This window comes from Cyprinus carpio, chromosome A16, assembly GCF_018340385.1.
Source record: "Cyprinus carpio isolate SPL01 chromosome A16, ASM1834038v1, whole genome shotgun sequence".
In the NCBI taxonomy this organism is placed as follows: Eukaryota; Metazoa; Chordata; class Actinopteri; order Cypriniformes; family Cyprinidae; genus Cyprinus; species Cyprinus carpio.
Window position 1 is genome coordinate 5401486 of NC_056587.1, and position 23787 is coordinate 5425272.

The 23787-nt window shown below is 37.2% G+C and overlaps 1 protein-coding gene across 1 annotated transcript in view; it reads right to left on the reverse strand.

Moving 5' to 3' along the window:
* Positions 1–776: 776 nt before the first annotated feature.
* Positions 777–23787, reverse strand: part of LOC109071568 (beta-1-syntrophin-like) — a 28671-nt gene continuing 5660 nt past the window's right edge. Inside the window, exons 2-7 of the mRNA XM_042772196.1 lie at positions 18194–18410; positions 13908–14115; positions 7343–7479; positions 5860–6056; positions 2762–2952; positions 777–2071 (exon numbers count right to left, since the gene is read on the reverse strand). Coding sequence (XP_042628130.1) covers positions 1979–2071; positions 2762–2952; positions 5860–6056; positions 7343–7479; positions 13908–14115; positions 18194–18410 — 1043 coding nt within the window. The 3' untranslated portion in view covers positions 777–1978. The remainder of the gene's footprint in view (positions 2072–2761; positions 2953–5859; positions 6057–7342; positions 7480–13907; positions 14116–18193; positions 18411–23787) is intronic.

The window sequence follows — 23787 nt, forward strand, 5'->3', positions numbered from 1 at the left end:
TGTAGCACCAAAAAAAATTGTTCACTCAAACAAATTGTCATATTGTTCCAAACCTGTATTACCTTTTTTTTTTTTTTTTTTGCTGAATACAAGACAAATTGAAGAATGTTTTATTCATTATGAAAGTCAGTGGGGTCTAAAAGTTGGCCATTTTTGATGTAGTTTGCTTATGCATAACTAGTGTTTTGAATTCGTTCAGGAGTGAATGAAAACCTAAATTGCAATCAGTTCGTCATACAAAGTAATTGTCACTTCAGAAAACTTGAAGTGACTCAATTCCAACTTGTAAAAGAGCTCACGTTAGAGTTCCGAAGAACTCTAAATAACTAGTAAACTCTTCTTTTGAGAGCTCCCAGTTGTGCCACCTGACTGCTGCATAGTCATGTCGAAACAAACCAAAATGGCAGAAGCAACTATTTCATACTATTTTGTTTAATAATTCCTACAACTGACTATTGTTCATGTGTTAATAATGCAAGAATAATGTGAAAATAACTGAAAGACATACAATCTAGTTTAATGTAGCTATAGCCCAGTGTTAAATAAGTAGAATGTTCCAGATTGGCATTTAGTAATTACACAGTTATAAATATATATATATAGAGAGAGAGAGAGAGTGAACACAGCATAATTCCACACTACCTTTGTTCTTTTTGATGCTTGGAAAAATCTTGGACCCCATTGACTTCTACATATATTGGGTAGAATTGTTCTTCAAAATATCATCTTTTGTGTTCCGATCAAGTAGAAAGTGGGAAAATATGACAATTTTCATCTTAGTGTGAACTATCCCTTTAATTTTGAAAATTGATTCTCAGCCCCGTGACTCCTGGATCTGTCATGTGTGCTGGAATGTTGCAGGGATGGTTTCACAAATGAGACAAAGGCTGTGCCACAGGGGCCCTGCTGTCCCCACAATGGATCAGTGCTCTGGGAACACTCCGTGCCCGACAATGGACACTAATTGCTGGTTAACTTGAAAACTCTCAAGTGCTCTAATTTATAATCTGACATCCAAAGTTCTTCAATGGCCCTTGTGTGTTTGCACAGTGAAGATAAATATGACCACAGGCCAATGAGAGCACATTTGAGCCTCCACAATAGTAGTTGTGCTAGTGTGAATGCAAGCACATCACACAAGAATGGAGAACATCCTTCTGATGAATATTTAAAAACAACTACTCAAATGTGACGCCGTTACTAAAGATTTCTTTTGTATGTCAGAAGCCAGGATTTAATGAGCGAGACATTTGTAGAAGTCACCGAAACTCCATTTGTCTGTGGGAACAGATACAGTTCTGAAGGGGAGGGCTGACCCTGTCTCGATTTTCCTCTTTTGTCACGAAGGCCTTGTGAAAGCAGACAGTTTGTTGACATGCCTCTTTGATGACTGGCACTCTAGAATGTTCCTGTTGATTTTGCTTCAACTATCAGTGTCGCACAACTCCTGAGTGAAAGCACCAAAAACGAAACAAGATAACTGGTTTCAGGCTGTTTAACTTTTATGCGCATTAACCACGTCTAAACTAGCCTTTCTTTAATCCATATTAGCTGCCAGACAGATGTAATTATAGACAGCTGACAGCTGTTACACAGCTGTCATTGACGCCTTTCCTCCTAACATTATATAGAAGTTAATGGCATTCTAAATGCTGAATACTCCTCTGTATTGGATTCTAAAAATAATACTTCCAGTATTTTTTTAGTTCCAATCACAAATTAGTGTTCATTAGATAATTAGATTTTTTTTCTTAGGAAATCAATGTGAAAGTGTTTCACTATAATTAATATTTCTCTGAAAAATACATAGTTTATCATTACTGAAATGTAATTAAAATCATTCAGTGGTCCGGTTTGCTACAGCGCCAGTTTGTGCGTCATCGCCCTCCTTCAGTCTTGCGAGTTCCACTGTGTTCCGGGTTTCTCTTCTCCATTTTGGAATAATCATGTCATTGTTTCAGTCTATAACAGTTCAATCTCAGGCTACCAATCCTAATCTTGCAATCTTGGCAGATAGGAAGGAGTGGACGATAAAAACAATGGGCTTGGGACAGGAGTGCAAGTCAAGTTGCTGTGAACAGAAAAAAAAAACAAGTATTAAGCAAAGAAGGGAAGTGCCTGATGGGACAAACACATGTTGAGAAAAACAATCATGATCAGACAGGCCTTCTCAAGAACTGCCAGAGATGAGCCATCTATCAGTACAGACATGCATCATTTCCTGTGCTGAAGAATTTAATAAAATGTTAAATAAATGAAATGTTTGTAGTGCAACAAAAATAAATCATCCCTTCAAAGAATGATTTTTAATCAAACAGCTATTTTTATCCAGTAATGCACATAATATTTATTCATTTATATTCATGTATATACAACTGCTGTTTTAACAGTTCGAGTTAGTAAGATTTTTTACAGTAAAAAAAATGCAATTTGTGAAATTATATAAAAAAAATACTATTTTCTATTTGAATATATTTTAAATTGTTATTTATTTCTGATGTTAAAGCTGAATTTTCAGCAACCATTATTCCAGTCATCAGTGTCACATGATCCTTCAGAAATCATTCTATCATGCTGATTTGGTGCTCAAGAAAAAATTCTTATCCATGTTGAAAGCAGTTTCTTTTTTCTCTTTGATTTATTCATGTTTATTAAAAATATAATTAGGTAAATATATAGTTTCTTATAACTGTGTGTATATGCACTCTCATCATGGATGACTACTTTTGTTTGTGCTGAATGAACCTCAAATTTTACTCACAATTTCACCCTCATTCCCGCCGAAATCCAAATAGAGGACCCGTACTCCATCATCAGCAGACATCTTCAGCTTTTCAAAGGGGTAACTGAACAGAGGCTGTGCCACAGAGCTGTCCTCTCCATCAGCTATAACAGAGAAACCTCGCTCGTAGTGAATGACCAACCGACAGTCCTGACCACGATACATACAACCTGACGAGACAAACACAAATACACATCAAGAATATTCAGAATTAAATACAACTGCCATGATTACCATTAGAAATTACTTGCAGTTGTCATACCAGAGGGTTAAAAAGCAGACATGTGAAGTAATGTAAATTGTCCTTTTGAAGTGCAGCTACTTTTCTGAGTGGATGAAATTCTGCCCGGTTTACTCAATTATTCACATAGATGCTTTCACAATTCTGATATTAAAAACTCAGGTACAATTTTGTAATAAAAACATATTTTACAAGTACTTATAGAATCCAAATATAAATATAGAAATACAGTAAGAGTTAAAGTACTAATGGAACTGCAAATTCCATTAAGGTGCAAATAAAATGAAAAGGGGTTCCATTTGTGAGATAAATGTCCTTTGATTCACCTGATAATTGGTACATTATTCATCACCAGTAATCCCTGCTCAATACCTCCCTGGTTTCATCACATACATCACATGACTCCATCCAGTATCACCCCTCCAATACATTCAATTACAGCTCATCAGGCACCACAGGATCTGTGGAAACCTACTGTTACCGTGTCTATTGTGATCGTGCCAGTGATCCACTTCAGCTGTTCCCTCCATTTTCCCCAATAAAGCTCCCTGAATCTCTCTTTGACCGGGTAATTGTGAGGCTAGCGTGTTCTTTTCACATTGTGCATCTTTGAGAAACCCCTCGGCTCAGTCCATTTGGCTGATTAGATCATCACAGCAATGAAATAGCATCTTCTGCAGTTTACCCATTTAATTGGAATTAAACTGACATTAAATACTCAAACATGTATTAATTACGGACTTTGGGTGAGGGGCTCCTAACAAGGGGATTTCAGACTACTGTTCCCATACTGTAAACCTTATCCCATACTGTAACCTTATCCCCATCAAAACGGACTGATTTTCAAGACTAAGGGGCTCTTTCCCACCACATGGGCTTTTAGTCAGTCACAAACTGCCTCTTAGCATAGGAATTTTTCGGCCTCTTAACAGCTTTGCAATAATTCAGTAACTGTTCCTCATGTGTCTATGCGGGCTTATCTTTACCAAATTAATAACACCATATTTACTCTATATAATATTTTAGTAAACGTGAAAGTACATCTAAAGAGAACAAGAAATAAAACAATATAACACATACACTACAGATACTATGCTATCTACATACTATACACAAATGGCTTGCTTGTAGTGGTCAGATTATTTATTAACATTATATGTATTTATTAAATTGTTTTTAGTATTTATATTTAAAAAAAAAAAAAAAACATTTTAAAAGCATAAACATTACACAGAGCATTTAACATTAACCATTTTTTATATTTATCCACAAAGAGTGCACCATAAATCTATTCAGTGAGCCGTCTAATATTAATCAGCAGCAGCATAATAATACATTGTATTACATTCTCATTTGCCCTTAGTTTATTTTCTAATATATATATATATATATATATATATATATATATATATATATATATAAAACTTCTTTTTTTTTCATTACTGACTGAAAGAGGATTTTAGAGTCTTGTGGTCAGCAGTAAAAAATATGACGAACTAAAAAAATTAATCTTTGGAGAGACAAATTCTCTGAACAGATTATGAGATTAGACTAAACTCAGGTAATGGAGCACCAGCTGCCAAAAGGGCCTTTACCATAAAAACTCAAATATGGAGCAGCTCTAAGATTCTAATGCAAATGGGATCTTTTTAAGGGAACAAATGTGTAAAAAAAAAAAACGTGTTACTCGTCATGTTAAAATCTGGTTTGTTTTGAGAGGATCTGCGCTGTTGCTCTTTTCTTACAAACTCAATGTAATCATGTTCTCCCAAATGTATTAATTAGAGAGTGATGTGTTGTAACAAGGTCAGGCTATTTTTATTGTGTTTCTTTCAGAAGTTCTCTCACAGCACTGTTAACATGCTTAACTCATGACAATGGTATCAACATTAATCGTTGCTCAGTTTAATCTCGGCCTGCTTGGCATTGCAGCTTTGTAGGTTAAGTAGAAATATCGCAAAGCCTGATCTCAGAACAGTGAAACTATCTGACAGAAGGGGAAAACCACAAAAGATCCAAATAAGGCGCGGTGATCTCCAGGGGCTCACATGCAGTTCAGTAATGGCAGATACACTTCCTATCAGTCCAGGCTCAGGGACTGCCTGAGAGCTTCAATTCCCAGAATGCTTTGCTTGGTGCCCCTCGCCTGCTGCACTGAGACCACACAGGAACTCTGCCATGGCATTCCATTCTAAAAATACACTCTTAAGCGACTGCAATATGAATAACGCACATCCAAAACTCAGAAATATTGCAGTGCAGCACAGAACGTTTTCGAATTCACAGTACAATTGGAGCCACAGACCACGACCTCAGATGACCAAAATGTATCTTTGCATGGAAGTTTTCGAGTACCCACAAATCTACATCTGACATAAGTGTGTGTATAATATTCAAGAAGCTATAACCCTAAAAATCATATAAACACAACATCAAATAAATGAAATCCTGGGGCAACATGGATCAACACTTATTGCAAAGTTCCAGAATACTGCTAACTAAGATAGAAAACAAACTGTTGCTACAGAGAAAAGTTGATTCACTACTGATATTTGGACAATAAAATGTCTGGTCACACAAAAGTCTGTTATACATTTACAAATGTGTGAAATATCCAATGCTAAATTTTTGTCTAGATAGATCCAAATATGGTTCTGCAATGGCAGGGGTGTTTAATCCTGCAACTCTGCAGGACAGTGGCCCTCCAGAAACAGGTCTGGACACCCCTGTTCTATGGCATCAATGTGAAATCCCCTTTTGGAACCTTTGTTTTGAGTTTTGGTGTGGACAGACCATAAGACCTGTGAAATCAGCAAGAAGTAGAATCCATACTCACTGGTAGTGACTTCTTTGATCATCTCAGCAGCAGCGTGGCAGCCAGTGACTATGTGTCTGGTCCAGAGTGACAGGTCCTTGCAGGTCTCTGCCCTGAAAAGGTGGGCTTCGATACCCAATCTAGTTCCTGTCCGTGTAGCAAAGCACAGCTCACCACCAGGCTGTGGTGAACCCTTATCTGGACCAGAATGCACCAGCCTATGATTAAAAACTCAAGATAAGTGAGTTAAAAAAAAAATTATTTCTATTGTTTGTTTTTTTTTTATTAATAGTACACCACAGTATTTCGGCAACCTCCCGCTCTCTCTCATGAAGCCAACACAGTAATGACTTAAACTGTAATTCATCAACTGGCTGCAAAAGGGAGTCAATCCCATAGACTTCCTATGTTAAAATGCCCAACTTCACAACAGAAAAAAAAAAAAAAACCTTTACAGCCTGGTTCAAAAAAAATGATTTTGACCTATAATAGTTAATTTTGCCCTTCATGACAACTGTGATGAGGAGATTTTAATTTTTTTTTAATATCCCATCCATTTAAATTATAATAAGCCTTAAAAGCTCTGCATAATTAAGGGCGTGGCCACTTGAGTGACAGGTGGATTGCCGCTGCTGACACTGTCGTCGAGCTAGATGGGTGTGGCTTCAGCAACCAATCCAGAAGTGACATGCTTCCAATGGATGTTTTTATGATTTTTTTGATTATATTCTTTTTGTTGGTTTGTGTGTCTCCAAGTTCATGTTTGATGGTTAATAAGGTTCAACAATCTGGTTCCAAATGTAAAATTCCCATTCCTTTCCCCAGAGGGGAACTGATTTCCAGCTGGTTGGTTTTCTTCATGGCTTATAACTCTTTAATGAAGGAGTTAACCCTACTGGAAAAATACTTCAGCAAACAAGGCTGTTGAAAAAGTGGGCAGGCACCGTTGCATCCTATATACTGGCTCCGGATTGGTCCAATGAGTTTTCATTTCACCATTGGTGGGGCTGTCTGGCTTGACAGAAACTTGAGATTTGGCAGAGGAAGTCAAGCCAAAATAAGTTTCGAGAAAAAGCATGGCAGTACTTTCTGCCATTTTGGACAATCTGAGGGTCAACAAAACATTAGCACATGAGCCCGTGATAACTGCCCTATCAGCCTTAGAGTGAGATCTGGGCTGTGGTCCAGTTAAACCTGGACTTCAAATCTATCCTTTGCAGTAATAGCTGCCACTTCATACAGTTTCAACAGGCCTTTAATAGCCATAATGCTTTTGTACTCTTTCTTTCCAACTGGCTGCAGTTGTGTATTTTAGTTCCCAATCGGTCAGCACTGCCAACTGGCATGCAAAAAGCATGTGTGTGTTTGCATGTTTGTGTACAGAGGCATGTGTTAAACAGAAAGGTGTGCAGGTGTGTGTACCTTGACTGGTTTTTCAAAGGTGTGTTTGTGTGAACGAGCAAATTGAGATGACAGTAGTGATGTTTTTTGTGAGAGTGTGTACCGTGTGGCGAGCAGAGGGTAGGTGTGTGTCGGGCTGAGCCAGTGTTCTCTCATGCGTGGCATACTGTCAAACAGCAGCACGTCCTTCTCCGTCAACATCACGAGCACCGGCTTCCAACACTGTCTTTCGCTTTCCGTCTGAAACACACACACACACACACACACACACACACACACACACACACACACACACACACACACACACACACACACACACACACACGTCTGAAACACACAAAAAAGTCTGACACACACCATGAGTGTGTTTCAGGTACCATATATAATTACATTTTGTCTTCATTATCCTTGTCTGTCCATTCGAAAGCATGTCTAAAGCATCAAGTGCAGACATTAAGCCTTTTGTTCATATAGGAGATTTGTTAACATTGTCAAAGTGGTAAACCTTTCAGGAGTGTCTCTCTTTTAAGACCACTTCCTGTGATTAACCACAGTGATTCCAAATGCTTTAAGAACAGTTTTAAGAGTAAAGCTTCAAAACCATCCAGCCTCTTCAACTTTTACTGATGTACCAATAAAATGAGCAATTCTGTCCAGAGGTAAATGATTGTGATGTGATCTGATATGCATATTTTATACTAATGGAATGTATGTGAAACTATAAGCCAATTTCAAATTATCTAAAAAAATATTATGTTTAAAGCATATCCAAGAGCTTAGTCAGCAATCAATCATGTCATTGATTCAAAATGAACTCTGTTTACCATCTTAATGCAAGTTCCTGTTCCTTGTGTATATAACTTGCCTGAAAGTATGTGCGCGCGCACACACACAGGTTTTTAGATATACAGTACAAGACCTGTACAGAGTTGACTTAATACCAGTTAGGGCAAGATTGTGGATACATGCACAACTTTTGTTCCCCTACCCATCTTCTCCTCCTCAAAATAGCCATACGTGGTGCTTACAACAGTGCTTTTTTATTATGCATAAACTCATCAGCATATAATTCCTCTATTGTTTTGTATTAAAAACATCCCTAAAACAAGATACATATCCCAGAGAAGCAAAGCAATAGGTCATCTTGAAAGTTTATTATTCTAACCTCACAGGAAAATATATTTCATGAATGTACTGAAAAAATCTATTTAATATACTTTTATTTTGTTTTTGTTTTGGTGGGTTGGGTAAGGAAAATGAATGTTTTTTTTGGTAGGGGGAGGAGATAACATTTCTATGGGTGTGGACAGGAGCGGGAAAAATCCACCCTGCGCAGGTCTCTAACCTGAAGTATAAGTGCATTATGATAAAACAGTGGCAATATATTTGATATGATTGTATCAGCACACCCCTGTCTTGCTGTAACGATTCATCTGTGCACGTTATTCCACAGAAAAACAATTGTTCGTCCTCATTATCTTTAATGAAAGTATATTAAACTTGCTTTGCATCTAACTTTCCTTTTCAGGTGACCTCACAAACCCCTCTTACATTCAACCACTCCCCTCTAACTACAGTTCTGTTGTGAAACACCCACTTAACATGATCCAATCAATTCCAGATGGATAAAATCAAGTCCCACTCAACATTTTTTCCTCACTGAATATTCGGTTTCACTCTGAAATTTATGGAAGCCCGTTTCCACCACAGAATACAAAAATTTGCAATTGCAACTTTTTGTCTCACAATTCAGTCTTCCTCACAAGTTTATATCCCCACAATTTTCTTCTCAGAATTATGAGATACAATTCTGACTTTTCCTCACAATTCTGAGTTAATATAGCAATTGACTTAAATCATAGATGGATGGACGGAAGGATTTCATGAAAACTTTTTTTTTTTTTTATCTTGCAAGTCTATATCAAAAAAAAAAAAAAAGACTAAACTGTGAGATATAAACTCAGAACTCAAAATTGTGAGACTAAGTTTTTTTTTTTTCCCAGAAGCAAGCTTCCATAGAAATCCATCACATTACGGAAGGGGTTATGAATGATACATTGACTTTAATGAGCTCAAAAGTAAACATGCACTACAACTGAGTAATAGTTCAAAAAGTTTTCCAAATAAGCCCTTAAGTTGAGCCCAAGTGTGATTTACTGCTGAATCCCTGCTAGCCTGACAGATGTCTCCTCAGGGCTTTGATAGCCTGACAGACCACTCAAATCTTCCCAAATCACAGGGCTGCTCTTCAGAGGGTCAGTTTGCCTTAAGGCTAAAAAGAGAGCCCAGTGGGACCGAGTGCATCAGAATCAGATGCGTAACCACAAACAGGCCCTTGTTATAAGCTCCAGCCTTCACGCAAAGAAATCTGCTCGCTGTCTGTGGGCATTCAGCACACTGGAGGTTTTTTCCTCTCATATAATTATTCATCAACGGGCCGGCAGGTTGGTAATAGGATATGGAACGAGGGAGCTCTCATTAAAGGGCAGGCTGAGACAGGGCTGCCCACAGGCCTGCCATCACTGCAGTTCTCTATTAGCCAGCCCTGCCAGGCCTCAGCTAATTGGACGGCGATGAAAAGGGGATTTAATAGGGAGGAAAAACCTGTGGTCACACTGAGAAGAGTCATCCTCCATCAATCGCTCCAGCACTGTGCACCATGATTTCTGAGAATTAAAAAGAAAAAACCTTCAGAGGAGCGGTCTGTACAGTTTTCAGAATGTAAGCCATGTTTCCAACCAGTGCGTAGAGTAGAACCCAGGACCTGTTAACATGATGCTTGTGTGATCTTTACAGTTTGTTTAAAATTGGTGTTGCAAACTTCTACATTTGTGTACAGGAGGTCCATCAAAAAGGTGGGCAATAAACAAGAAAACTACAACTTAAAATAAAAAAAAAAAAAAGTGAAATAAACAAGAAAACTACAACTTTAACTTTAAAATTAACTATATAAAGAACTTTTTTTGTGTGTGTGAAAACCAATCACACCTTTTGATTACATATAGCATAATTATGCAGGCACTATGGGTGTTGATTTGATTGGTTAGTTTATTTAATGTAATGTGATGACTCTACATTGCTGTACTCTTTCATTCTGCTCTAATTTGAAGCATGTACATGCATTGAATTAAAGAGCAACTTAATGAGTGCAGTCTTCATCTGTGTTGATGTATTTCCAATTAAAATGTCAAGTTGGGTTACACTGAAAACGTTGGTCCCTTATTAAAATAATCAATAGTGGTTCACTTGTATAAGAGCTATAGAAAATCTGCACTTGACAGCTTGTGACAGAGCGGTTTAAAATGCTATTTAATTGCTTGAGAGATTTCACGATACTGACAGGAAACCAGGCTACATTTGCTCCAGTGAAAAGCATAGTTAAGGCTGTGTTTGAAATCACTCCCCTTTCCCCAATATAGTCCACTATGTGCTATTCATTATGAATGAATGAATGAATGATGCATTTATATAGCATTACATACGAAACAGTAAATGTGAGAACAAGTGACCATTTCAGATACAACTGTAGCATCTTTTTTATGATGTCTGAAGCAGGATGCTTCAGATTCTAGAGAGCATTTGATTGGACAGAAAATCTAATCAGAAACTAAAATGCCGATCTCTGAATGCATATATCTGCTAAATGTAATTGTCATTCTTTATGAGCACACTATAACCTCAAAGCAACGGTTCTCAATTCCAGCCCTCGCACCCCTCGCTCTGCATATTGAATGTTTCTCTTATGCTTTATATGTTGTTCTATTTGAACGTAAGTGCCCTTCGAAAGTGGACATCACAGGATATTCCGCAATGATTCCAGTTCGAAGCAAACTTATACGTCCCATTCAAAGTGCATCGAAGTGTGTGAGACGTGAATTTAAATTGTATTTATTTACAGACGTATATGATGTCACACTTGTCCATGTGTGAAGACGTTGCACAGCGCAAATCTATAAACAAATGTTCCGAAGTGAGGTAAACTTCAACATATTTCCCCTGCTCAGGGAGTAGGGAGCAATGAACACTGTGTAGGGAGCATGTCAATGGGAACACAGTTCATGCATGGAGCTCACTTCTAATGAGCTGATTATCTGAATCAGGTGTTAACAAAGAGAGACATGCAAAATATGCAGAGCTGGGTGCGCAAGGACTGGAATTGAGAACCGCTGCCTTAAAGGCACAATATGTATGATTTTTTTTTATTAAAATATCCAAAAACCACTAGAACAGTGTTGTATATTTTGCTGACTTGTGTACTTACACTATCCCAAATGTTTCGAAGAATGTTTAAATCCAGAGAAATAAGCAATTTTAACAAGTGACATGGACTGTGTCCATAGTGTCATTGTGTCACCTGCCAAATGACGTCAACCCCTTGATTTCCGTTTTGTTTTTTAGAAAACATGGAAACACCAAGCTCTAATATGTTGTGCGTTTTAATAGGCTGGTAATGACCGCACAGTAGCATTATAACAGAACTTTTAAGCGGTCGACTGCGGCATAATAAAAACTCTGCTGCTTTCAAGCCGTGTGTCGCGCTCATTCAGTGGCCTTTCGCTCCGACAGCTTTCAGCCTCACCCTGCTTCATTCTACTACGTTAATAAATCATTAGCTCATCCATGAACATGATTTCTGCCCAAGTCCCGTCTGATTGCATCGGCAGTGGGGATGAAGACCACAACTCCCATGATTCCACATCAGTGTTAATAAAAGACAAGGACGAAAAATATGTTAACGAACATTTTTTCTGTGACGAAGAGGAGAAGTTGACAAGTTAAAACTAATATATGATAAAAACTATGACGAAATTTATACCTATTTTTTGTTAATTTTTTTATGTGGGGATGTGATGTTATTTGATGTATAGCGTATTTTTTAAGTATTTACTATAGGTTACTGTCTTGTTCTTCAAAATGTGTGTCCCTGTCATTGGATTGCAATTTGATAAGGGGTGTTCGCATATCTAGTCTCAGTATGGCAGCAGCAGTGGATGGACAGACTACCAAAACGCAAGCTAGCGATCTTGAAACAGTGGCCTCAGCACCCGAAGGTGTAGGGATAAGGTGATCAGACATCCCGTTTTTTCCCAGGAGTCACAATTGGTCAGTTAACTTAAAGGATAGGCAGAATCCCGCTGATAGAAGTGCTCTCTCTCACGCACGCTCCACTAATTCAGTTCTCATATACAGCACGCGATCAGTTCTCAGGGCTCAAATACACACACAGCAATCCAAATCGTCTAGAGTATCTCATGTAAAAACAGTCGGTTATCGATTAAGTGAACTTAAACAGGTGGGTGAAAACTGAACGTGTCAGTATTATATGCATGCCTTCAGTCTTAAAGGGACAGTATTCCTAATTAAGTACTTATCCGTGTCATTAATGTTAAAGGTGCTGTATGTCTACTAAAGCATAAAAATACCATAATATGTTTGCAGATTTTTAAGAAACATGCTAAGTTAACATACTTGTTTATGTTAAAAGTTATGATATGGTAAGTTATTCTCCTTTGAAAATGTGCGTTCCAGGCCGGAATGTCGATCTTTGTTTTGATTTAATTTGAACTTAATTGAACTGATTCTAAAGAGAGAAGAATTAATGACTATTTTTGTTTGAAAACTACATATAAAATAGCTACCAAAATAAATGTTGGTAACTGCAGTTTGACTAAAATAATAACTAAAAGTAATGACTAAAAGTTGACAAAAATGCAATGACTTTGTCGATTAAATCTAGACTAAAACTATGAAAGACTTAAGACTATTAAGCATTTTCGTCTCAAGATAAAGACCAAGACTAAATCGAAAATGCCTGTCAAAATTATCCACACTCAGTCACGGCGTCATCAAACTACGCCTTTGTTTCTTTGTTTTGTTTTGAATACGTGCCCTCCAGCAGCGAAAAAATTGCATATTGTACCTTTAAGGCTGTTTTCATACTAAAAGCCACAGTTTAACTGATAGATCATTTTGATGTTTTCATTATTAAACTAAATGTTCACATTAACTGTCACAATTATCTTGTGTTTTTGAATGGACTTACAAGTGGTTACAAGTGTTACCAGGAGTACCTCTTACTTGTGGAGGAAAAAAAATACAAAAATAAAATCCGTCAAGAGCACTTTAACAAGCTCAATGTCATCCATACGGTTTTCTGTCATTTATGCTAATTTTAATAACTGGGTTTTAAGTGACTCCAGAAAGTCTTTACAGCTCCAGAATTATCATTATGACAGAAACTTTTTACGGTGGAACACTTGCATCAAACCAAAAACCCTGAACTAATGTTGGCTCTTATGCAAGATATCCCTGTGGGTTTAAACCGCATACTTTTATGAAATTTGAATTTGTAATATTGGCTAAAAGACGCGCAGAAAGAATGAGTTTTAATAACAATCTACTTCAACGTTCTTGCCATGCAGATTCAATTCAAGCTGAATTGATATGTACTGGACAGTTGGAACAGATGGGCTGGTGACATCACGAAGGCTTAGCTCATGAATATGAATTCAGTTATGCAAAAATAATTTAACATTTTGTCTTCCATTTTGATAAATGTTAATGTGGTCTCAGCTTTTTGCAAACGGTTCACTGGGTAGCTTCATTATATCGCATAAGATCATCATTTTTAAATGGCATTCATCGAATTGTATACAACCAATTGCCACCTTTTCCGCTAGCCATCCGAGGTGTCGGATCTCTCGACTCCCGGCGATGCCATGGCGGCCTGCGTGTTCTCGGAGTTCACAGATGACTTTGCTGGTGAGGTTTGTGATGGCAGTTTGCATGAGCGTGAACCAGGTCTGGGCAGAGGCTGTGTCTTTATGTCTCATGACTATTGTGTGCTTGGTATCAGGGGAGTGCAGCTCAATCTGCCTGAAACACAAGAAGAAAGAAAAGGAGCACAAATTAGTTTCCATTTTATTCAATGCCAGAGTGATATCACTGGTCAAGCTACAGGTTATTAAAAGAATAGTTCAAACAAAACTTACATTTAATTATATTTCCTTTTTTTGGTTTATATTTTAATGTTTTAAATAAATTAATAGATCTTGATAATACAATATATTTGCCTTTATGTAGTATATGAAAAAGCAACAGATGGAGAAATAAACTTCTTTTTATAAAAAATTAGAGCTGAATGAGTTGTATATAGTACAAAAACTAGAATACATGTGATGACCACATTTAATTAAAAAACAAGACATCTGAGTCAATGTAAAGGCGAGCAGACATTGCCTAAAAGTGCTCTGGAGTCAACATTAACCACTGGAATATCAGATTCAAACAGAACCATAATTCAGTTCAGTTCAGGGAGTTTACAGTGATAAATGCTCCACTCATACATCATCTAGAGTAAGAGTCTTAACTTTACACTCCACAATATCATTTTCAGGTGCACCGTGTTGGTAAAAATAGATCTACTTTCATGAAGACAGAGAGTTTGGAGGGGCTTAGGGGGTGGGCACAGATGGAGCTGATGTGTTTGCAGTAGACCGGAGGAAAAAGCTTTGGATGAGGCCCAATGAGTTCTGCCCTTTAAGACTATAATTGGGAGAATTTTAACAACTAATGGAGATGACTGTGTCCAATTTAGGACGTGAATGTTTCAATGCCTTTTGTGGTCAAAACAGATCTCTCGAAGGTAGTACGTGAACTTGTGAACTATAGAAAGTTAACTTTAAATGTCCAACTCCGTGAACTTACAGCATCTTTACTAACAGATTACTTTACCAACATTGCAAGTGGATATCAGTGAAAAAAACTATGACAAAAAGAACGTTATGACTACAAGACCTATTCTTATTAACTAGAAGTCAGAATTACATCCTTTCTATCGCCATTTGCTTTTTGTTTTTTTACATGCTCTTAAAAAAGGATTCCAAATCTTTTCCATTATTAATTCATGAGTTTACCGACTTGGAATATCACATTTGCATCCATCCATCCATGAAATCTACAGTAGTCAACATTTGAAGTTGATTATAATGGGTTATAAGTTGTTCTAAGTTGTGATTGGGTATTGTTTTGTTTTTTTTTGGTTTTTGGTAATATTTTTTGATAGGTTTGGATTGTTTTCCAATGTTTACTACTGTATACATTCATCCATACATGATTTAATTGCACTGAGATGACTTTTTTATATTTCATAATATATATATGAACTGAATATTTTAAATCAGTCCATAAAAAAACTAATGAATTACCTTTTTTTTTTTTTTAATTACACGAAAAAGTAAGCCATGACCCCTTTATTCCATTTTTATTCAATTGTCTGGTGAATTAATGGATGAGGGAGTTCTAAACAATTTTTTATTGTATGAACACTCATGTTGGAGCATGTGTGACAACCACAGGCCATGGTTCCAACAAAAATTTCTAATGAAACATTTTGGGCAAATGCTCTTCTATTTATCACCAACCTGCCAATGAATGGGTCAAAGAGGACAAATCAAAGGTGAACTAAATTTAGATGGTCTTCAAACACACTGTGTCAAACCAAACAAGAGCAGGAGTAGTACAGGACAGATGGAGAGGTCACTGACACATCTGTCGTGGAGGAACATCTGCATACCCCAAACCACCAGCTACGCTCACTTCCACCAGGAGTAGTTCAGGTTAGATTTAGAGTTTGGTGAATCATATGTCGTGGAGGTCCAAAGAAATGACAACAGTGGAATGGGGCACAATCTATTTTTATACCAGATAGATTTTGTTTAGGAATTTGACATGAATCCTCTCACAGTGTGGCACTTGAGGTAAGCCGTGAATGTCTGCAGTGTTGATAGAGCTCTGCATGAGCTCCAAAATGATGGATGGGCTAGAAGACATAGGACACAATGGTGTAAATTGGAAACAGAGCTGGAGGGTGAGAAGTGACGACCTGGCTGCCGGTCTGCAGAGAGCTCCTGACTGACAGCACATGGCAGGAGTGGAAGAGTCCTTCGTCTGTCTGTCTACCTGTCAGTTTATCTCACCATACGTCTCCCAGCTTATATACCTATGCCAGACTTTTAAGCAACGTCTTATGAGCAAGAGTGCTGTTGTACTGAATACTAACATGGCTGTGATTCCTCCGAAGGAAATCAGCACTGAGAAAGTGATATTGCCTGATATCTTCATAAAATTATTAGAAATATCAGCAGTCTTGGAATCAAATACTACTGTTGTATAAGATACAATATAGCAACACACACCAAAACTACTAAAGTTTCTGCTCTGTGAAATTTTACATTCGAGTTTCAAATAAGGACAAAAACTCTATTTAGAATCAGGTTCAGTTTTTTGATACTAATCTATAACAAAGACATAAAAATGTATGCAGAAAGTTATTCGGATTCAGTATGTTTAACAATCCAGCAGCAAACAGACACAAAGCCGTACTGTGTTGTGAAATTTTCCGCCTGTCAATACTGTCAAGCAGTTCAGTGCTGGTACATCATCTTTTAACACACTTCCTGTGTAATGTTTTGGTTAATCTAACAAACCACAACGTTCATTTCTCATACAACAAAAGTACAATATAGTGCAAAAAATAACATGAGGCTTGAGCACAAAAACAGTGGTTGGTGAGATCTTTTACCACTCAAGCAAAAACACTTTCAGCAATACACAACAAAACACATCTGAGACTGATATTTTCTTTAAAATACTTGCATCCTCCAGGCATGAAAGAGAAATGTATTCATAGTATGCTCAAGTATTAAGTTATTTTATATATCAAGACAATGTTATTTTGAAAATGGTGAACATGGTTATAATGCTTTTGGAACAAGTATTATGAATAATGGTATTTTGTTGATATAAACTGAGAAAACATTGTACATGTTAATTATATTGCATTGATATACAACAAACTAGATAATTATATTCATATCATACACTACCGTTCAAAAGTTTAAGGTTGGTATCATTTTTAATGTTTTTGATTCTCTTATCTACACAAAGGCTGCATTAAATCAAAAATGGGTTTGAAAGAGTGTTAATGTTTTTTATTATTATGATTTTAAATTTTTTTTTTTAATTTTAATACATTTCAAAATGTAATTTATTCCAGTGATGACAAGGCTGAATTTTTTGCAGCCATTACGTTAGTGTCACGTGATCCTTCAGAAACCATTCTGATATGCTGATTTGCTGCTCAAGAAACATTTCTGATTATTATCAATGTTGAAAATGGTGCTGCTTAACATTCTTTAATGAATACAATGTTAAAGAGCTTTTATTTGAAATATAAATCTTTTGTAACATTATAAATGTCTTTACGATCACTTTTGGTCAACTTTTGTTTGTCTTTTGATGTTCTGTGACATCTACAGTAGCGTGAATAAAATGTACCGTCAACTTTTTGCACTGAGCCACATCTGGCCTCTTCAAAAATAAATGCTATTCATATTACTAATACTATTCTTTGGCCATAGTGTGTAAGCTCTCTTTCCTCAAGCACTCTGCCAACATATGAAAACCTTGAAGCCATTGTTGACAAGGACTTTGATGTTGTCCTCCATCACTTTTGAAGATATGAAGGTTTGTCCACTGACAGGCAGAGGATCTTTAGACATCAAACATGAGTGAGCGACCAGCATAAAGCATTTGTTGTGTGGAGTGCATTACCAGGGCTGTCACATTCACCCGCTGAATAATGAGACATCATTACAAAGAGATTGTCTAAAACACTTCCAATCACCTTCTTTTATTAGGACTAGGATCTAACAAGTACTACACAAGCAAAAATACATTTTAAGTACACATACCTTTCATTTTCCCAATAAATACTGAAATCATTTATATGAAAATTATATCAGAATTTGAATACTGCTTGCTGTGATATTTATTAAAACATTCTTTAAATGTTTTAAACATTTATGTACTGGACTTTGGCCTCTCATAAAGTAACGCTGCAAGATTTGCAAACTTCCTGTGGTCAATATATTGAATGCATGAGAATCAGTACCTGTTTTCTGGGTCAGGGATGGTCATACTGTGGGTGATGTAGCACATTTTGAGGGGGATGTATCTGCGGTCGCCTTGTAAGGACAGCGAGGGGGGGCTGGGGATATCGAAGTGAGGACTGCCGAGACGAGGGGACTCAGGAGGCGGCGTCTCCCAGCCAATCTCAGACACCGGTGACCCTTTTTTCACATATGGCGTCGCTTCCCGCATGTACTTGACTGGAATGAAAAAAGAAAGGGGTCAGTGAAAAGTCGCAACCGTATCTGTGAACAGTTCCCACAATGTTCCTTGATGAAAAAAAAGCAGTATCAGTAGACCCACATACTCAAAGATAACAAAACATACAGCTCTGTGAGTTAATTTTCCATCACACGTGCGCGCTGGGCCTCAGCCAGTCAGAAATGAAAGCAGGAAACCCCTATGCAAACCACTTCACTCCCACAGCTGTCCTGAGTGAGGAAATCAATTCACCGCACATTTGCATAGTATCCTATTGCATTGCTAGACGATTGCTGCTGGTTTTATGACAGGCCAGTGAACTCAAGGACAAAGCATCTGCACATGAACATGTTGATAAAGATCCAATAAGCGGCTTATAACCACCATGCTTCTCAGGTGAACATCACACTGAGGGCCAATTATTCCCATTCCACATGACAGCTTAATCTTTTCAGGAAGGTGTTGACCAAGTGAGCACAGACCTGTTTCACAACACTAGAGGCATTTCACAATTACCCATAAAGACGACATATCAAAATGGGCTTTTTGGCATCAGTTTGGTTAAAACAACCATTTTAAATGCCTGGGTGTAACATACCAGTTGTACATTACATAAATGCTTCTTTACAAACACATTTGATCATAATATGCTGCAGTATGTCAAATAAACAATTGACTGCAGGACCAAGTAATTAAAGATCAACAATGATTTATAATCATTCAAAATTCACTCTGGAAAAAGACTCTTAAGTCTAAAAGTAAGGTACACAAACTGCATGCTTTTAGGTTGGGAGACCAATTAGATGCGTTAGATATTCTGTTATCTGCTATAAAATTAACCTTGCATGTAGCATGCGACAAGCTACATGAGGCCTTGACCTTCTCAACTCATAAGTTTTAATGTCTGCATTCAATCACTCATTTAAATGGTTTGTCTTTGTCTAAAAATGTTCCTGAATTTAGGATAAGAAGTTTGTGCTATTGCTCACGTAACTACACTAATAAAGCATGCGTTATCATCTTGACCTTCAGTTTACACGTCAACACAAGCACAACTTACAAAGCTGCCAGGTCACTTAAGTCAAATGTCTAAACAAAAATCCCTGTCTTTACACCTTCACACTGACAAGAGTAACAAAGACTAAGAGAAAAAAAAAAAGAACCAAACAACAACAACAACAACAACAACAATCCATATCCTACATTTGAATAAGGAAGTGATTCAGAATGCCACTTCCAAAGTCTCACACATAACTGCGTACTTCAGGGTCAAGGATTTTTCAGTCAGCTCTTGCATAAAACATTACTACTCAGAACTTTAGAGTCCACCACACAGCAGGTGGAACTCTGTTCACAGGCGTAAGAGAGCTCCTGTGGTCCTTTATCCTCAAGGACAAGCTAAGACTGCTACAAACACAAACACAAGGCTCTGAAAGGATTTTCTATGTTCTACAAAGACAACGGGTAACTTTGTGGTAAAACAGTTAGTTATAACTTTGTTTAAAATTGACTTTGTTTAAAACTGAATCATCTTAGTTAAGCGTCACACAACAGATGTTACATCTCCTATGCATTCCATTACAAAAATAACTTTCTAAAAAAAAAAAAAAAAAAAAAAAAAAAACCCTAAAAAGGTTTCCTAATGTTGCTGACTTTCAGGGAGTAATAGGTTAGTCCTAAGCAAAATGTAAAATTATGAAAATTAGCAATGAGAAATGGTGTATTTATGGTCGACTGGTTTCATCATACGCTATTAAATCTGTTTTATTAGAGAACAGTCCATGAGACATCAATTTTTCTTGAACATTCACACTTGGGAGTGGACTTTAATTGTTCTCATTATAATGTGCACTCAAGGGAAAATGTTAAGTGCAACAGCTGAGAGCAACAGTCACAATGAGAGTTTAAGTAGGAACCTCAGTTGCATGAGAGAAATAAGCACCGCTGAAATTCCAGAAATCTGTCAATAAATTTAAATGTGGCATTTATGCACTTCACTCACTCACTTTCAAACCTGGTAAATGTAGTTATGACACTGTGGAAAGGATATATATAAAATATATCAGTAGTATTCTTTAGGGCTTGGTGATAGACGTTTCTTGCCACGTTTTTTTTTTTAGTCTTTATGGAGTTTGTGGAATGTGCCAATTTATGACGCAATAGTGTGGCTAAGCACCACCTCCGCAGAAGAAGATCAACACCCGCTTCTACATCGCTGCCTGTTTAGCCCCGCCTATGAATTTGCTCACGTAGGGTAAATAACAAGAGACAAATGCAGGTTTACACAGAAACCAAACTATAAAGATGGCTCAGAAGACAAGACGCTTTGCAGATCCAAGTTGTGGAAAAACACAGTGTTTGTATGGCATTCCTTCAGATTCCAACATTAGAAAAGAGTGGATGAAGTTTATTTTTAATAAAGTTCCAAACTGCGTCAGTAAGAACTTGGTCCTTTGTTCACGTCATTTTACTGCGGATTCATTTACAAACAAGGCACATTTTGACGCAGGATTTTCAGAAAGATTGAAACTAAATGATGCTGTGCCAAATATATATTGGATCCGACAGTATGTGAGTAACAGTTTATTATAGGGCTGGGCGATATATCAAATGCGATTTTCATGCTGTTTTTGTGAATAAATTTTTTATAGGGCTGTGTGTTATTTAAAGTTTGTTTTCGTCGATTTAGCGGTAATCAGGCTTTACTAGTTCACTGACAGGCTACGCAATATCGCGTTCATTATCGAAGGTATTTTATATTGCATACCTTGTCAGTGATCTACGGCTCTGTCTATTAAATGCCGCTCCATTTGAAAGCAGGTGATGCCGATTTAGCGCTAATCAGGGAACCGGCTTTACTGACGAAATGTGCGTAACAATCATATGCAATATATCGCCCATCCCTAGTTTATTACGTGATCACCATTGCTTTGTCTGTTATTATATATAGTTTGATATGTTCTGAGTATTTAGGGGATCAAAACAGGACAGTAAATAGCCTATTACTTCTAAATTGTTTTTTTGTTGTAAAAATTTTGATAACATTATAAGTGGACCTCAGAGAACAGTATAATAAAAAAGTCCTGACCACTTTAATTGGACCACTGAAACTGGTGATATTGATTGTGCATAACTGATGGACTTTACACAGTTATTGAACCGAACTGAATCAACAATGAACTAATATCAACTGAATACTGACTATTTACTATTGTCCTTTTATAGAACTGAATTCTGTATCATTGAATCACTATTTTTTTATCACTATAAAGCTGCTTTGAATCAATATGTATTGTATAAAAGGACAATATAAATCAAGAACACTTGACTTGAGTTACTTAATTTTATATTGCTTGCAAAAACTTCATGTAGTAACACCACTTTTTGGAGTTGTTTGATGTTGTAAAAGAAAAGGGCTCGAATACAAATATTATGCAGGTGGTTTGTGTTTTTAAAGGGGTCATATGATGCAATTTCAAGTTTTCCTTTCTCTTTGGAGTGTTACAAGCAGTTCTTGCATAGATAAGATCCCTTAAGTTGAAAAGACTAAAGTCAAACCCAAAGAGATATTCTTAAAATTTAAGACTCGTCCACGCCCTCCTAAAATGCCTTGTTTAAACACGCACCCACGACGACTTCACTGTGTGGAAAGATTTGCATAACGCCGCCCAAATGTTTATGCAAAGAAAGAAGGCATAACTTTTATTCTCGCTGTAGTATTGTTGCCGCCTCTGCCATGTCATGGAGACACTGTGTGTTTCTTTGTGAAAACGAAACTACTTTGTTTGGCCTTCTAAAGGACTTCTAAAAGTTGCATTCACAACACTGTGCCAGAACAGTTCAACCCAAATATTCAAGTGTGTGCAGAGAATTTTACGGAGGACTGTTTCCTAAACCTGGGAGAGTAGCCTACAATGCCATCTGTGCACAAAGACTGTTTCTATAAAGTGGGGCAATTCCAACTTTGCAAGGACAGTCTGGCACTTCTGACTCACAGCCTGTAAGTATGTTTTCATATTTAAAGAGTTTGCCAATGATGATTCAAACACGAGTTTTGAGCAGTGTAGAGTAGTGTTTGTTATTTGTAGTTTCTCCGATCACAAATGCAGACATGGTTTTGTTTACACAGCGCGATACGCAACGCCTCACGTAAAAAGACAATATAAGTCATTATATTCAGTAATGCCTCAAATGCAACAGATGCAACAAATGCCTCGTTTGTAGGTTTTATTGGTTTTGTCCCATCGCGCCAGAACACAGCATCACAGTAAGGGCCGTTATACATTTCCTTCACACGCTTGAGGTATTCGGCCAATCACAACGCACTGGATAGCTGGCCAATCAGCATATACCTCACTTTTCAGAACGATAAACTTGTAAAAATCGACACGTTTCAGAAAGGCAGGGCATAGGGGAGCGACAATGTACATCAGGGTTATTCAAATCTTACCCTCGAGGGCCAGTGCACTGCAGAGTTTAGCTCCAACCCTGATCACTCACCTACCTGTGATTTTCTAATGATCCTAAAGACACTGATTAGCATGCTCAGGTGTGTTTAATCAGGGTTGGAGCTAAACTCTGCAGTGCACTGGCCCTCGAGGGTAAGATTTGAATAACCCTGATGTACAGTATGTGGAAAATAATGTTTTTGAACCTTAAACTGCATAAACATTTCATTACACCAAATACACAAAATGTTCTTTTTAAGCAACGTCATATGACCCCTTTAAAACATGGGATCAGTGTTACATGAAACCAGTTATTCTAGTCTTGTGGCTGCTGTTCAGTTATCTCTATAGTTTGCTACGTGGAGCTGACTTTGTTTAAGAATATACATTCCTTTGTCTCCTGAATGTTAAAGGCAATGCCAAGAACTGGCTGAGTTGCGTTCCAGGCTGGATCAAGAAAATGATACTGCTTTGAATGTTTTGAAATTACACTACCCATAACCATTAACTTACTGGGAAACAAATACAAAAAAGGTACAACGACGAGGTTAAACGACAAATTACCTGATCTTGCATATAGTGCAAATGTGTTGTCCCTGCTTCCTGTATCTAGTGCATGCTTTAAGAATGAGGTCATGTGACTTGTGAGAGTGATCCTCACTACACATTCCCCTTCATCTAACAGACTAATCCTCATTCCAATCCCAGTCTCATTCTTTCCCACTTTATCATTTTACAATATTAAATATGTGAGTGAATGAGAAAAAACAGAAAGCATAAGGTGCCACATTCCAGAAATGATGTATTCGTGCCTTTGGCTAATGCATCTATCTTAGGTAAGATAACTAACACTGTTTGCAGAGACATGGTGTCATGCTTTGCACTAGTAACATTGTTTCATTATCTCCATTTCTTTTTCTTGGCTTCT